We start from the raw sequence: 17,133 nt of genomic DNA, 5'->3' as shown, positions 1-17,133 counted from the left end.
CTGGAAGAGGTTGCCCAGAGAGGTTGTGGAGTCTCCTTCTCTGGAGATATTCAAAACCCGCCTGGATGCGCTCCTGTGCAACGTGCTCTAGGTGATCTCCAGAGGTCCCTTCCAACCTCAACCATTCTGTGATTCTGTGGACAATAATAGTATGGTTGTGAGCGTAAAGATACAAAACATAAGGAGGTGCTGCGATACAGTTTTTATGGCAGTTGTGGATGTACCCAGAGGAAAGAAATAGAGCAAAACTTACAGAGTTTGAACTAGCAAATGCTGTTGTTGTCACAGCTGCTATGAAAAGGGGAGGAATTACAGACAAATGAAAACATCACTGAGAAATGAGGTGACAGAACAACAGGAGTGAGCACGAGGAAGAGGATATACTTGCAGATTTGAAAACTTACTGACTTAGGCCAGATTAATATATTCAGTGCACTCATATATATCCAATTTTAGAAATAGGATTAGTTTTAACAGATCAAGACATTGTAGAATGGCTGGGTCTGTAGAGCCACTGAAATGGTAGCTGTTCTTTCCAGGTGAGTTTCCAGCTGAGGTTGCTCATCGCCTTCCAGGACTAGGTCCATTGCCAGGGAGGAAGCGTTTCTCCTCCACAGACTGTTTTCTGAAGGCAGAATGCAAACAGCACACCAACACAAAGAGAGGAATCTGGATATTTGCCAGTGAGAGCTGACACTTTCACATGTATATGTTATGGTGAACTTTGAAGAGGTCACCTCCAGTGAATTCTTTTAGTATGAAAATTAGGATGTCATTCAACTGTTTGGATGAGCAGATCTAATGTTTTTTGGCTCTTAAATGTGGTTTATGTAGCTTACCGTCTTTATGGATGCTTTGGGTCCTTGCTTCTGGTTATTCTGCTTAATATAAGACATATCTATACATTACTTATAAATAGCTACCGCATTTCTTTTTCTGTCTCTGTAGACTCTTGACCTACTACTAGTTGAAGCATAGGTGTTTCATAAAACATCCTTCCTAGTGATGCCTCTCTCAATATTTATGATGCATGTAGTAGTTCAGTGCACTGACTTACTGTTATGTCATTGGAAAAAAGTTAGGTTTTGCCAAGTATTTTATTACATCTTCTCAAAAGATTAAGCAGTAAAGCAAATGATCCTGTAATAGTGAAAGGTACCATTTTATTTAGCAAGAAGTATGCAACAGCTTCATTTCCTAGCTAAAGATCCCTTCTGCCAGGCTTAGCAGACAGAAGGGGAAAAGTACTTTTTCAAGCCAATTTCCACTCTAAAGCAGCAAGAGGTGATGACTACCTGCCTCTGTCAACCCAAATCCTTCAAGAGCACTGGAAGAGTACATGCAGCAGCAGTTGCAGCTCTCCATTTAGCAACTGGATATAGCAGGCATCTCCTCCTGCTCCAACCCAGCTCCTAAGAGGAAGATTTCTTACCTCAGTCTTTCCCTGGCTCAGTTAGTTAGATTTCAAACTAGTGCCTACTTGAGTCTTCTTTCAATCTGGCCTGTGTCTGGGGAGAGCTCAGCAGGGTGTCACCCCTGCCATGAGACTACCAGGCATGCATCCAGCCTAAACTCGGACAGAAGCAGGCTAGCTCCATTAAGGACTCTTCTTTTGGGAATGAAACTTGATGTTTTCAGTGAAGTGATGCACTGTTACAGTTTTTGATCATGTTGTTTGTCTCCTATGGAAGTATGGGAATGCAGCAAGGATGCTGCTAGAAGTCGCTGATGCTTTTGTGGAGCCAGCCTCCTATTAACTTGTTTAGGAGGCAAGACAAAGCTTTTCTTTGTGTAGCATTTTATGGGCTGCCTTGTGAATGCTTCAGACTGCCCTGACTCAGTTTGTCTGCCTGTTTGGTCCCTCCCTTGACAACTCTACATGGCTATGAAACATGTGGAGGCAACAAATTCCATCCTAGAGGTAATACTAAGCTGGGGCTATGTCCAAACTAGCATGTTAAATGTGCCCAGAAACATCCTTGGATGTTGAAGCCAGCTGGCACAGAGCAGCCCATGTCTACCCTGGTCAATGTTTCCTGCAGACTGCCTGCTGGGAGAAGTCCCTGAAGTCCAAATGCCCAAACCAGGCCTGGTAACTGCGGGGAGAGCATTAGTAGGCATATGCCAAAATCCTGCCGCGGAATGTGCTAACAGTTTGCTGTTATGGGTGATCACATTACACTGCTTGGGGATGTTCCAGGTCGTGCTAGACTTTACTAGCTAAATGCCATCTGCATGTTTTATTGAGTTACTGTGGAAGGTAAGAGCATTTACTGTGTCCAAGTCTTTTGTATGAATGGTTTCTAACCACAGGAGGGCAATATTGAGTTGTTGAAAGATTCTATAATAGCAGGCCTGTATTTTGCCTGGGATATAATTTCTTCCTCTAATTTCTTTCTATTTGATCAGAAGCATTTCACTCCGATGTTTTGGTGCCATGTGGTGTTAAGAACCTGATATAAATATTCAAAGTCTAACTGTAATTTAAGGGACCCATCCAAATTTTCTGTTTTTCCTATTAGTTTGCTAATGAGCCATCTAACCTACCATCCTTAAGTTTTATTTTTAGGTAGAAGAAGAAGAACCGACTGGATACATTCATTTGGAAAAATTTCTTCCAGTGATGACAAGAGTACTGCTTGAAAGAAGGTAATGGAAAGTGGAATTTTATTCTATGCTGACAGGACTGATTCTGAAAGAATATATCTACAGTAATTCTATGTAACTGGAAGGAGTACAGATTTTATTTTTATTTTTTAAACTCAGTTTACCTTAGATTGACAGTGAGTTTTTAGTTCAAAATGATTTAGTCTACATAAAATATATTCAGGTGATGGTATAAGTAATGCCAGCTTATAATCATGAATTGTGATAACGTGTAGCTTCTGTGTTTTTAATGTGAATCAGAATTAACTTGCTATTCAGTATGTTTTGTGCATCTCTGAAAATATTTTATATGCAAATTAAGGTCATAACCATTGCTTTTTCTGTACAAATGAGTTTCAGTTACTGAGAAGTGCAGTCTGTTACAGTGTATTTTTAATAAGTTGTATAAATCAGCTTCATATTTGAGTCTCAAAATAACTGCCAGGTACAGTTGAATGTACACAATTAGCACTCTAAAGACTGCTGATCTAAAAGATCTGCTGGTCTAAAAGTCTGGAACAGGAAGGCTCTGCATTATTCAGAGGCACCCTGAAATCTTTTCATGTACACAGGACCTTGTGATATTTTGCACTAAAAGCAGTATTACCTGTTGGGAATTTATCTTTCTTTTTTAAAAATGGTAACCCAGGGTTTTGGAAAACTCAGTCTTGTCCAACACTGGTAAGTTATTTTGCACACAAAAGTCCAGCTGGCCTCAGTAGGAGGGTGCTATGCGTGAAATAACTGTGGGGTTGCCCAAAAGTGCCCCATTGGGTCCAGGAGCCATGGGCACAACTTGGGGCTGCATTCGAGGTTCTTTGCTCCACTGTCTGGACCCTGAGCAGCCAGCGGGGTTTAGTCCCAGCGTGCCGGAGCAGGTGCCTTGACCTCCCGGGCTCCAGTACCCTTGCCGTCTCTGGCCTTTCTGTCACATTCCCTGCTCCACACTGATGTTCACCCCTTCACAAAGTGATATGTTGCTGCTCCGGGCTCTCTCCTCCCCCTCTATCCCCCATCTGCCCAAGCGCGCACACACACACACACACACACACACACACACTTTCTTCAGGCTACTGCAAGCGTGTCAGGACGCACTTTATCTTTTGGGGCATTATGTCTATAATCTGCTTATCCAAGGGCACATGAGATTTGGATCACAGAAAACATGGACTCTTTCTAGCACATTTGATCTTGAGATAGTGAAAGAGCAAGGCGGGTCTGGACAAAACAATCAAGCATTTAGAGCCTCCCTGGCCTCAACATCTTCACTTCTCATTAGTATTTTTGGGATTTGGTGAGAGTCTGCTAGGATGGAGGGTCTCCACTGCTACATGTGGCTTCCTTTTCCAGCTGTGGAATCAGTCACACATGTGCACATGCATGTACTCAGTTCTGCTTTCTCTCTGAAATTGTTAGTGACAGACCTTTTCTTTTATAGCTATCAGCCTCCTTTGCTCATCATCAGCTCATTAGACTTTCAAAGTCCCACTAGGTGATCTGTTGCCAAGTTACCAGCCTACCTGGACAAAACTTTGTTTTCTTGGTTTGGCTGTCTTCTCCTGTTCAGCGTATTGGCTTCGTGGAATGATTCAGCTAGCATTGATTCTTACTAACCCACTCAGCCAGCCTAGACATGCAGAAGCCACTCACCTGACTCTAGCACAAGGAAAATGAAGCAGGAACACAACAAAAGACATAAGAGGTAAAGATATGGACAGTTCCAAAAAGTCAAGCTGGAACTAAATGTTAGATAGACAAACTTACTAAATTCTCATAGAAAGCAGGTTTTCGCTTTCCTTTAATGCTCGTGTTTTAGTCTTTCAAAATAGTGGAACAGCCTTGCAAACAGTGACACTAACTTTTCTGATTCAACGGTTTCAGCTACCAGCCTATTCCAGAAGATGTTCTTCTACATGCATTTGAGGTCTGTAATTAAAAGATTGAACTATCTAATTGCTGGAAAGAATTTGCTGATTCTTAATTCTGTATGGTTAAAACCACAACGGTTTTATTTATTTATTTATTTTTAAGGCTTTAGATGAGAATAAATGTGGATATCTTACTAAAGAGGAGCTGGTAAAATATATGACTGAAGAAGGTAACATGCTGACTAATTATTCTTGTAATATCAGTATTTAAGAAAATAAACATTATATGTGTATATGGCACCTTGAGGCCCTGATTCTTCATGCCAAAACTTGCAGGAGTAGATTCGCTGTCTTCAAACAATTCTGTTCTCTTGATGAGTGGCTGCAGACTAAAACATTCCACTGATGAATAATGCAGGGAAAGGACATTTACCTGCCTGTTTGCAGATACTTTCAGATAGAATTTGCTATTATTAAGAATCGTAATTCAATCTTATGTGGGTATTTTATGATTCTGTGCACATCTTTGTGCTTCCTAAGGATGTGACTCTTTTTCTTTGCTCCTGTAAACTTGTAGTTTAGATTTCCAAATGTTTCAGGTAGTTTCAGTGCTCATTCATTCCTGCATTATCTTGATCTTAGTTCTAGTGCCCTATGCAAACCAAGAGATTCAAAGACCAGATTTAAAGTGTATATCATGTAATTCTCAATACTCCTTGAAGAGCCTGCTTTTCTTGCATGGCTGACTCATGCATGCCTGCCTCAAGTACAAAAGGGCACACATGCTTTGTGCAAGACTTTCCAAGACTTGTCTTCAGGTTGGGACCGTATTCTCAAAGAGGGATGCAGCAGGCCAACAGAAGCTTTGAAGCTCCTAAAAGGGAAGAAACAGAAGCCTTTCATGACGTAAATAGTCACAAGTGAAAGGATAGGAAAATGAGAGAAAATAGTACTAATGTGGCCATTGCAAGAATTCATTCTGACTGAAAAAAACAGTTGTTTTGCAATTCCTGTTGCAGATTTTGGGGTTTGTGGATTGAATGGAGAGAAGAAGATCCAGGCCCTCAGTCTCCTTTCCTGTAGGCCAGCCGGCTTGGCATGCAGGACTTATACTTGTGAAAGTAAAGGAGTTAGATTCTTGGTATTGCTCCTTTTCTCCTCTGTCTGAGGATTGAAAGGAAATCCTTGCAAAGGAAAAGCAGGGTAATTTGCCAACCCTGAAAGAATATGCGTCAAGACAAAGTGTCACTCTCTGTTTTCTTTCAGGTGAGCCCTTTACTCAGGAAGAAATGGAGGATATGCTCTCTGCTGCTCTAGAGCCAGAAACAAATACTGTGTGCTACAAAGACTACATTACATTGATGATGGTAGATGATGTTTAAGAGCTTCCCTTGTAGAGCCTGAGTTACTTTTTGGTAACAGCAGTGTAGCTCRGCAGTTAGTTGAAATATGTGTAGCATAGCATAGCAAATCTCAGCTTGTGACCTTGTGCTTATAATTAAAATAAAATCTGTGTAGCTATATTTCCTTGGGATCTGCATATGTATTGAAATATATTCACACCTGGAAAAAAGAGCTCTTGACAGAAATATTATGTAAGGGCTGGAAAAGAAATCATGGTATTTGGTTTGAAAAAAAACAGGAAAATAATGTTAATGGAGACAAAAATTACTTTACAATTGTGTTTGAAAAACTAATGGAAAAATGAGACCTGTGAAAGCAGGAAATAAGTCGGTGAGTGAGTACCTTAAGATGACTGAAAATGTGAAGGCATTCTACTAAGATAAAGCTTTTATATCTAAAAGTAATCCCTGCTTTTGTTTAACTAATAAGGTACTGGGTAGATTACTACTTTTGAACTAATAGTATAGATCAAATAAACTTTCTATAGCTTTTAGTTTCTGTCAAACTTTTATGTTTTGCTTACCATAGGCAATTAAACATTTTTTGTTTCTCATACATTGACATATGTATTTTGCTTTTGTTTTAAACATACTGTTTTTCTTCTGTTTTAAACATGCAGGTACCACTCAAAACATTGCCAGTGTCATATTTACAAACAAAGTAATCTTTGAAAATGTTCCTGTTATTACAGGCAATTGACAGTTCCCATTTCTTTACCAGTTTGAAAGTCATGATCCTAAACAGTTCAAAGCTTAGGAACATTGGACTGGAATTTGATTTTCATGAACTGATCAAGCACCATCTTTTAAAAGATATTAGTGTATTACTTGTCTCAACTACCCTAACTAGAAGGCCACTGCAGACCTCAGTGCTCTTCTCATTGCTAGTTTAACCACTTTCTTAACTGTTACTGTGCTGTTGTCCTTTAACTTGAGGAATTCTTCCCCCTCCCTGTGGTTTGTCCCAAAGCATTTTGAGATAGTTATAGCCCCTCACAGCTTTTATTTTGTGAGGCAAAACAAATGGCCTCTTTTAAAAATATTTTTGCATGGGATTGGAGGGCCTTTTTAATCTCTAGAGAAAATTCATCTTTTTTGACTGTGAGTTTCTGGAACTTTTAGATGAATTCTGTACAATTCCAGATGAAAGATGTACAAGCACCTTGAACATCATTAATATTTCCATACTTCTACTAGAAATAACTTTCCAGAGACATCCTGATTTTGTGTTTGCCTTTTTTTGTGGCTGCAACACAATTCTTGTACATAATCTTCTAATAACTGACTAGCAGTTGCCTTCTGTGGTCTTGTCCCCAAGGACACCATCTTGCTCTTTGCACTCCACACTTTCGCCTCATTTTTATTTTTCTAATCCCCAGCAGGTTTTTCCTCCTGTATAGTGTCCTACCACTCCCCTGTATTAACTGCATATCCCAACTCTGTCTCACCAACAGACCTCATCAGCTGATGAAATCTGAGGAAGGCTGATTGATGCACAGAGGCATGAAGTGCCTTACCCAATATCATGTGCCTCTAGTGGCAGAGCTGAGAAGACACCACAGGGATCCTGATGTCAGGTCTTTTGTTCTACTCACTTGTTTCACTTCTTGATGAGCTGGAAACTCAGAGGAGCTGTTTTAATACACATCTGTGTGAGAGCTGCTTGCCGTGCTTCACAAAGAAGGGATTAGCACAATCTAAACATGGTGACAGAAGCAATCTGAAAGAGAGAGACCTTTTTTTTTATTCTCTTATTACTTCTCTAACCCAAGTTGTCTTTCACTGACACTTCCCTRAACAGTGGCACAGCAAAGAGTTAATGCAGGTAAGCAACATCTGCCTAAGTCTAAGCTGGGTTTCCACCTGGGAACCACTGTTGCTCTGGTCCTAAGACTCTTTACTATCCACTCTTGTTAACACGTTTACTATATATTTCATTTCTTTGTCCATGATAATGAAAAAACACAGGTAATCATTAATCTTACAATGTGTGAAGGTGCAGGTTTTTAAAGATTAAAGGAAGAGCAACAAAGACCCATTAAGAAAAGATTTTATTTTTTATTAGTCTTCTTTAGTCTGTCTTTGGAAGCTGAAATTACAGTTACTTTCCCTAGATTGGTCCTTCTGTTTGATATACAGTGGATTACTGGATCTCTAACACAAATAGTGTGAATACAAGTCACATTCATATTTTGCAGTCTGGGAGCTACTGTGAGCCTCATGTTGGATGTCAGCAGGAGGATGCTCATTTCAGGAAATTATTTCTTAGCTCACAGTGTTCCAGAGAGAGTACAATTTGTGCCAGTGGTGGAGTGACCCTAGAGGCCTGCCTCAGCTACTGCTGCATCAAATCAGAATGCCCATGTACCCCACAGGTGCAATTTACAGTACAGATGATAGGCTCTTAACATAGATCTGTTGACATTTCTATCCTACAGTCCTCAAATGCAAGGAAAGAAAGTATCCTGGCAAGTAAAAAGTGGGATTGCGGCTGAATCTATCACACAGCAAATCCTCCAGATCCCATCTTCTTATACCTCTTCCCAAGAAGGATATGTGCAGATACAACAGATCGAAAGCAAGTTGCAGACTTCACTTTGGGCATAAGCAAATTCAGTTGCCTAGAGAGTTTCAACATTAGGACTGAAGGAAGTGTCAAAAACCAATCTCCGACTCTGTAGGATCCCCAAAATTGAGTGCTCCCTGCCTGCTAGGATCACATAGCAATAGTCTGATGCGCTTGTGAAGGAGCTGCCTCGTGGGTCCCCTGGGAAGCTGCAGAGCAGCACAGCACTTGACTGCATTATTTCCTGCCCCTTGTCTTTCAGGACTTGCCAACGTGCACAGTGCCCGCTCTGCTGCCTGTCGTGTTGGTGGGCTCTGTGTGAGGACTCTTCGTATCTCGCTGGGATGGACTCTGTGAGCTCCCCAAGTCTCTGTGCTCTTTGTGGGTGAGCAGGGGGGAGGGCCCATGCCCCAAGGGAGGGTCTCCGTACGAGGCAGCTGGCAGTGCAGGGACCCCCCCCCCGCTCCAGGAACTCTGGCCTTGCTCTGAAGCTGGGCCTCTGTCAGGCCAAGTCAGCTGGGGAGGTGAGGAGGCTTAATGAGGAGAAAGCAGGACCTCTGTTCCCATTCCTGTTTCTTCCAAACTTCTACTGAACCTTCCCAACCAAGGGCTTTAGGGAACCATTTTGCTATCACTAAAAAAAAAAACTATTTGTTTTTAAATTTGAATGGAAAAATATGTTATTTTGACCTCATCTTTGAGGTGGACAAATTGAACTTCATCTATGCTGCTGAGCAGTCTTGAGCTATCTCTTGCTACATGCCTCTCCTTGCTGGCTGTTTTGAATCTTACCTCAAGATCAGGAACCAAGATAAGTGAACGGATTGCACCAGGGAGCCTCTAGGGAGAAGCCAGCCTAGCACCTGGAATAAATCCATGCAGGGAAGCAGAGCCAAGGCTTTGAAGAAGCTGGGGAAGTCAGAGGGGTTTTGACCTATTTGAAGGAGGGAGAGGGAAGGGAACTCATTAACCAGACATTAAAAAGAAAAAAAAAGAAATCAAAGAAACAAACCCTGAAAACCATCTACAAATACAACTGAATCAGCAGGTTGTTTACATCACTGCTGCAAGTTGTATGCTCGACAAGACTTTACTTGTTTAAAACATTAACTAGCTTCAGCTGTGTGAGGAGATATCTGGTATATAGTGGAGACTTCATTCTCAGTCTTACTGGTATTGTGGAGACATTCTTCCAACTGCTGAACTCACATTTGAGAGTCCAGTTACTCATACTCTAGGTAATTTTTTGCTTCTTACCTTTTCCTCATCAGCTTTAGAGCTGCTTTTCCAAAACATCTTTCTGTCTACTAGTGATAGTCCCATATATATTCACACATGAGGGCTGGAAGATTTCCCATTGCAGTACATGCCAGCATGGTATTTGCAGCTCTTTCAGACTCTCCACTGGTCATGGGCAGAAATAAAAGTTGCATGACTTCCTTCACCAAAATGCTGAAGGGCCAGCATCAGACCTGGGACTAGAGGAAGGGAAATGGACTGGTGACCTATGCTCCCTCCACCCACATTTTCACAGAGGTAAGAGCCTGCAAAATGTTCCCCAGGTCACTGCTGTGTTAAGAAACTTCCTTGAACTTAACCAGTCCAGGTCTTCTTGTTGCCTTGCAGTTCCCTGTAAATTTTAGCCCAAGATAGGCAAGTTCAGTAACTGTGCCTTTCCCTGGTAGCTTCAGTGCTGCAGAGGAAGGCCAAAGATAAATGGGCCAACAAAAACATTATGAAATTCAGCAAGGGCAAATGTGAAGTCCTACCCCTGAGAAGGAAGCGCAACAATACAGGCTGGGGCCTGACTGCCTGTGGGCAGCTCTATGGAGAAGGACCTGGGGTCATTTTGGGCAGGGAGCTGAGCATAAGCCCACAGTGCGCCCTGGCAGTGGAGGACAACGGCACCCTGGGCTGCACTAACAGGAGGAGCATAGCCAGCAGACTGAGAGAAGTGATCCCCCTCAACTCATCACTTGTTAGACCACATCTAGATACTGTGTCCAGTTTTGGGCCTCCCAGTACAAGAAAGGCATGGATGAACTGGAGGAAGCTCAGTAGAGGGCCACCGGTGTGGTTGGGACTCAAGCACTTGCCCTGTGAGGAGAGGCTGGGGGAGCTGGGCTTCATCAGCCTGGAGGCGAGAGGGCTTAGGGGAGGCTTAGGGGGGACCTAACAGCAGCCCCCTGGTACCTATGAGGAGGTTATCAAGAAGATGGAGCCAGGCTCTTCACAGCGCTGCATGGGTTGTCTTTTATCACTGGATCTAGATTTGCTATTGTTATTGCTGAAATCAACACTGGCAAAACTCTTGTCACCCATAAGGGGAAGGACATAGGCCTTTGGTTTCAGGATGGAAGGCAGTGGTGAATGCTGGAGTCAAGCCAAGGTTGGGACTGGAATGGGAAGCTATTTTTTTTTTTAAGTCCTGTAATACACTGTTGTCATTGTGTAAAAGGTGGGGGGCATAGTCTCGACATTAAGGCACCTGGTTGGCAGTCAGATTTCATTCTAGACTTTGAGAGGTATTGGGTAAGTCATATAATCTCTCCGCAGCTGAACTTTCCATCTATAAAGTCAGAGTAATTATAAAGAATAGGAGACGGGGAGTATCTGTCTTATCTACCTAGACTGTCGACTTTTTGAATCACTACCTCTGATGTTTGCACAGTGTCTGGTACTATGATGTTCTGATCAAAATCAGTGCTTATGGACCTCCCTGCCATATAATTAATAAATGTTCTCAGCCTTTAAGTCCTTTGTTTGAGGCTGTACATTCAGGTCACAACTTTTAAACAGGTCAGTCTAGAGCAAATACATTTGTTTTCATTGAACACAACTTTGTTTCATAGTGTCTCATGCTGTGATAGGCTTGACTGTCAAAGTTACCGTTGAAACATTTAGTCTTATTGTTGGAAGGTTTTTTTAGGGCATGTCAGAGGAATGTTACTAGGCAAGGGGACTCTGCTGGTTTAAAAGCTAAATAAAGATGTAGCTTGAAACAAAGCAGATTCTCCTGTTTAACCCATTTTGAATCCCTGGGGCTACTATTTGGCTTAATATGGTTCTGAAAGCCAAGAAAATGTTATTCATTATGCTCAGAAGATTGATCACAGCATTTATATCCTGAGGCCCAAATCCTGAAGTCCTTATTCAGACAGAACTCCCATTGACTTCAAAGGAAGTTCTGTCTGCAGAAGAGCTTCAGAAATAGTGATGTACTGGCTCACAAGGCACTGTAAAAACCTTTTAGTCTCTTTAAAAGAAGTCTTGTTTGTGGAAGATCTAACAGAGATGTACAACCGGCATGTGAGCTGTGTCATTGAAATGACCAGAAATGTAAAACCATGGGAGCAGGTAGTTAATCTTGTCCATACTAATGCAAGCAAGCAAGATTCAAGGAGAGTCTGCAGACAAAAGTTTTCCGTATTGTTCAAACAGAGCCCAAAAAGTTAATCCAGGGATGCTGCTGCATGGAGGCTTACAACTACCTCTTCCTGCCATTATCCTGGAAACACTGCAGCCTTAAAACACAGATGTTGCTTCTGTGATTTCACATATTAAAACAATTCCTTTTATTCTGAACTCTAATTATTCCTTTTAGAAGCCCTTTTAGAAAAGACTTTCCTGTTCAAAATACCCACTTAACGTGATAGCATAACAGGAAGCAGTTTGAAATAGGATGCTTTCAGGTAGAGGAAAGCATATGAATATTTCCTGCCAACATAGTCTCTTTCCTGCCAAGGTAGCAACATCCTCCAGTGCAGAATGGCTTCTAGGCTTTGTCTTAGGGTGTGCAATGCCTTCCACTAGAGACCAGCCTCATCATTACAATAATTTAAATGGAGTTCTCAGGTTTCATGGAGGTGTGGTTTTGAAGCTGATATGCGAGAATTTGAAGGCATTGCACGTTTGCAAGTTGTCCAAGTTTCATGCATTACAATAGTCAAAGTTTTACAGTGATGGAATACTAARCTTGTGGTACACTCAAAATGGAAACTACTAGCAAAGGCTGAAACAGCCAAAAAACCTCAATAGCTTAACTTCAAGGACACCTTTGTTGAAATTTCTATTTGCATGGATAAGTTTCACTCAACATTGCAGAGACAAAACAAACAAAAACCCCCACAGTAGTCAGTTTTCATACAGTGTTAGGTTGTTGCCTTGAGAAATAATGCCATTCTTCAGCGCTCCCCCCAAACACAGAGGTGCATTCAAATTCAACTCAAACTTGATGCAGAAGTGAAAGCCTGTCTCTAGTTCTTTGAGCTTCACAAAAGTTGCAGAGATAGTTTGATAGTTAAGCTAAATATTATAGTTTACTACTAACTGTTGGGATCAGCAGGGGAGAACTTGCTTAAGAGGTGTATGACTAGTAGTGGGAAGAAGACCACTCTAAATGGAGGGCCCTTGACTCAACCCCTTTTAAAAGAAAGAAAAGGGAAAAAAAGGAGCTCCATTGCTCCACCAGTGTTTGACTTTCAGGACATGTTGCAAGACATGCCTATTTGTGCGAGGTATCTTTCACTGAGTTTACAGGAGCCTGCTTGAATCCAAGGTTTAGTTGCTTGAATGTAGTTTGTTTTCATTGACAGTTTCTTTTGACATCTCCTCCTCTGGAGGTGCAATGTTGTGTTGGTGTCTTTCACCTTTTCTATCACAGTAGCCCTAGGAGGCTCAAATCAGGAATAGTTTCATTAAGGTGTGTGCTCTAAAAACAAATAGTTTCTAATCTAAGAACTGATGCAAAATAGGGTGGGGAGGACAATAAAACCAGTTACACACTATTTTTATAGTTAAACTATTTTATCTAATTATAGTGTTTTTCAATTCATATAAACAAGTTATGATTTTCCTCTGTTGCTACTTTGCCAAGACGGGTTTCTTTTGATGTCACACCAAAGTACATACCCTGAAAGCATCTGTAAAAGTGTACTGGAAACAGAGCTATAAGTAACTGTTGAATTCAAAGCATGTAACCATTGGTTTTACACTAATGTGAAGGCAGTGCTCTTCCTCTTTATTTCCTGTTGGCAATGTGCGATTGGGCTTTCATGAAGGTGCTCTCACAGAAATTGTGTGGCTCCAGGGGGTAGAATTTAGTGGCCATGAAGAAAGGAGGCATGTGGAAATCTGCCCTATGGATTTTCTCATATAAACAATTGAAATATTTTTTTCTATCTTCCAAACCGAGAAGGGATGCAATGTCTTTTGGCAAAGTAGTATAATAGAGAGTGTGCTTTTTTCTTCAAACATGCACCATCTCTCCAGTGGGGGGATTAGTTGAAGTAGGGGATCTTTCCCAGAAACTTACTCTTTAAAGTAGGTAAATGAACAGTAGGGACAGTAGCAGGCACTGCAGAGTTTTTGGTTTTTTTTTTAAAGGTAAGAAATAAATCCCTTTATATGGACTTTTCTAATCGCCTGGGACACATTCTATCTGGCAGAGATGATTTAGCAATACCCACAGAGAGAATGAGCTCCAGCAGGGGCATAATGATAACTCTTCTTTTGGATGGGATGGCAGAATTTTAGCAAGGGTTTTCCACAAGCCCAATAAGCTTTCTCTGTAACAGCACCCTTTCAGAAGCTGGCTATTTAAGGGGGGTGAAGGGCCATTTAAATGTTTGAGAATGATCCCTACTTACAGATGTTAGTCCCTAGCTGTAGAAGAACATGGCCACTTTGTACACCATTCTAGCAAGTCTGTGATTGCCAGAAACCATTGCTCCTATAGAAGGCAATGTTAGCTGGAAGCATAAAGCTATAAAATGCAGAGAACAATGTTCTGTGTTATCCTGAGAAAACGGAAGAAGTTGAGCGTCATTGCTTACTCCCTTCCTATTCTCACTGGGGAAACAAAGGCTTTATAGTGATACAGTCACAAGGGGAAATGATGAGTGATAAACTCTAGACATTCAGGACAAACAAAAATTAGAAAAGAATGATCTACAGGTAAATGTGTTGAATCTACACACCTCTAACATGCATAATTCACACCCAGGAGAGCTAATGTCAATCATGCTCTGAACTACTATATGCTTACAAAAAAGTGAGCGCAGGAAAACCATTTAAATTCAGTGAACAAATTCTTTATACACAAATCAAGATGTGAGGTAAAGTCCAATTAAGTGACAAGGACTTGCCATATAAGGTCCCTACAAAACGGGAAGAACCAACATCTTCATTCAAAGACTGAGAAATGCAGAGAAACAGTGGCTGCGTGGGCTAATATGACAATTTCAAGAGACCAATAATCATGTAAATCTTAGTAAAAGGAATAAATATTCAAGCAAATTCAGAACAGAGAGGCAATGGTAACTGGAAAACCCTTGAGAAGAAAAAATACATGAAATTCCCTCTCCAGAGATTTCTGTGGCACTATGAAAAAAATTTAAACAAAATATGTGTTCTCACTGATATTAATGAGAAACTACTCGGGACAAAGATTCTGCTGTATCTGTTTTATACAATTGCCCATTTCTGAATTTGTGAAGGTTCTGGTTTTAGAAGCTTACAGAAAATGTCAAATCCACTCTCAATTTTCATTTAAAAATTTTTTGCCTCCCTCACTTCTGGCAATGGCTTAAAAAATAATGATCAGTAAGTAAGTAGTGTTGGAAGACTCCAGCATGCCTTTCTAACCATATTTAATGTTTGTTGTACTCTCCTTTGTTGGAAGGCAAATTTTGATTACTGCTGTTCAATTATGATTCATATTTCTATAATCAGTGAGGTCTATGAGGTATACCATCAGAAAATACAGGTGAGTAGTGGTGGAAAAAGGCAGCACGTTCGCACACACACAGAAAGCTTGTGTAGCCTTTTAAATAGCTGGCTCAGAATCAGATCTATGAATCAGCTAATGAATATATCTCAAGAAGCAAGAGAAAAAAGAATGCATTCATCACTGCTAAAATTTAACTTTGTAACTTACTTTTCGGCAATGAAAATTCATAACAAGGATAATAAAAAGGGCAACAGCAGGACATTCTTCCTCTTTCTTTAGTGGAAGCACTTTGTGTTTGTCCAGCACTCAAGTGCATTGAGCTGAGACTGCCACTTTCCTTTGGTTATGCTATGAACTGGATATAAGCCATAAGGAACAGCCTTGTGCCTGAGCTTCTGCTTTGCCAATGAAATCTTTGAGCTCTACAATAGTTGTTTAAAAACAACAGATAAGATTCTGTTTGCACGGCATGTTTTAGAAAGTAGCTGGATTAAATAAATTCGTTCAGAAATGGCTGACTTCAATTCCTGCTGACCACTGAGTGTTCCTCTCAATAGTGGCCTTTGAAAACCATCACTGTACCACATCCAAGGAGAAAGTCACGTTGCTCTCCCCCGACAGCCACCACTACAGCTGCCCCAGCAGACTCTGTTGACAAAAGCAGCCCACAGCTTTCATATTGCCACTGCTATTTTATCAAAGATAGAAATATTAACTATCTCAAACAAATGGTTTTAATTGCAAGCCGGGTTGTGGCAAAGCATATTCCTCTCATTCAGAATTGTAAAAATAAGTTAAACTCTCTACATTCATTACTACCTTCATGTTACCAGTAATGTTGTTAATGTGCCACCACACTGTAAGGTGCCAGCTTCACTGCCCATTAAGTGAGCAGCTCACAACACTGATACTGTGGTTTTCATTTTCCTTAAGGCTCACACTGCCAGGATGGGTCTCAGAAATCCTCTCTCCCTGGTCTTTTTAAGAGGCGCTCGCAATTAATATGATCATACTCAGCAAGCTCTAGGTCTCCTGTGTTCCCATCACAGACTCTGCGTTCATATAAATCTGAAGTTATTTGGTTATGTCCCTCAAAATGGCCTACTTGGCAGTCACACTGAGAAGAAATTGGTCTCTTGCAAAACAGTATATAACTAAGCTACATGTACAGAGTATGATCTGTACAAGGAAATACTTTCTGGCACATTAATACTTGTGCTGTTGAATGCAAAAGTAGGCTGTTGCTGAAGGGAGTTGTGTGTCATGGAAAACAGAAAGAGGACCTACACAATTTCAGTTGTTCTCATATATCTAGCCAACATCAATGTGGACAAGCGCAAATTAAGAGAACCACAAGGTGTTTAGCTTGGAGCCTAATCTAACGTGGTTGTAAAGTCTGTGCTGTGCTAGAGCGCTTTACTGGGGACAAATACTGCACTTGAAGCAAACAGGGGAATATGGTTAACCTGCCCAATTTCATGGTATTGTGGAGAAAAATCTCTCTCTCACTGCTCTAAAAACTTGGACTCTTTGTGTTAATGGTTCTTTGAGTCATCTTTGCCTACCCTCATTCCAGGGATGTGCCAGCCATATACAATTAGGAAAAGCTGAACCAACAGTGCCAAACTGCTCTTTCATCTTATCCTATCCATCCTCACATGCTGGTGCATTCGAGGGGTATAATTATTTCCAACACCGAAAGAGCAAGAGACAAGCTGAGTCTTCGTCAGCAGTACTTCAATGGGTCAAAAGTTTGCCTCAATGAGCGCAATGCTTTGGCTGCCATATTCCTGGAGAGAAGACCTCATTCTGCAGGAGTTCTGGTGGCATCAACAGCATGTTTTGGATGCCTGCTAATTACAGAAGTCTGCAGATCTGCCACGCGCTGCTACATTCACAGATTAGAAATGGTTTCCATTT

At 41.1% G+C, this 17,133-nt stretch overlaps 1 protein-coding gene across 1 annotated transcript in view; it reads left to right on the top strand.

The window, feature by feature from the left end:
• The window catches only part of EFCAB2 (EF-hand calcium binding domain 2), a 39,678-nt gene extending 31,984 nt beyond the window's left edge, over nt 1-7,694 (top strand). The window contains exons 4-8 of the mRNA XM_026082451.1: nt 2,570-2,649; nt 4,528-4,570; nt 4,678-4,744; nt 5,781-5,881; nt 7,372-7,694. Of these exons, the coding sequence (XP_025938236.1) occupies nt 2,624-2,649; nt 4,528-4,570; nt 4,678-4,744; nt 5,781-5,881; nt 7,372-7,395 (261 nt within the window). The 5' untranslated portion in view covers nt 2,570-2,623 and the 3' untranslated portion in view covers nt 7,396-7,694. The remainder of the gene's footprint in view (nt 1-2,569; nt 2,650-4,527; nt 4,571-4,677; nt 4,745-5,780; nt 5,882-7,371) is intronic.
• The last annotated feature ends 9,439 nt before the right edge of the window (nt 7,695-17,133 follow it).

Source organism: Apteryx rowi, unplaced genomic scaffold, assembly GCF_003343035.1.
Source record: "Apteryx rowi isolate R43461 unplaced genomic scaffold, aptRow1 scaffold_117, whole genome shotgun sequence".
Classification (NCBI taxonomy): Eukaryota; Metazoa; Chordata; class Aves; order Apterygiformes; family Apterygidae; genus Apteryx; species Apteryx rowi.
This window is presented reverse-complemented; position numbering and strand designations above follow the sequence as displayed.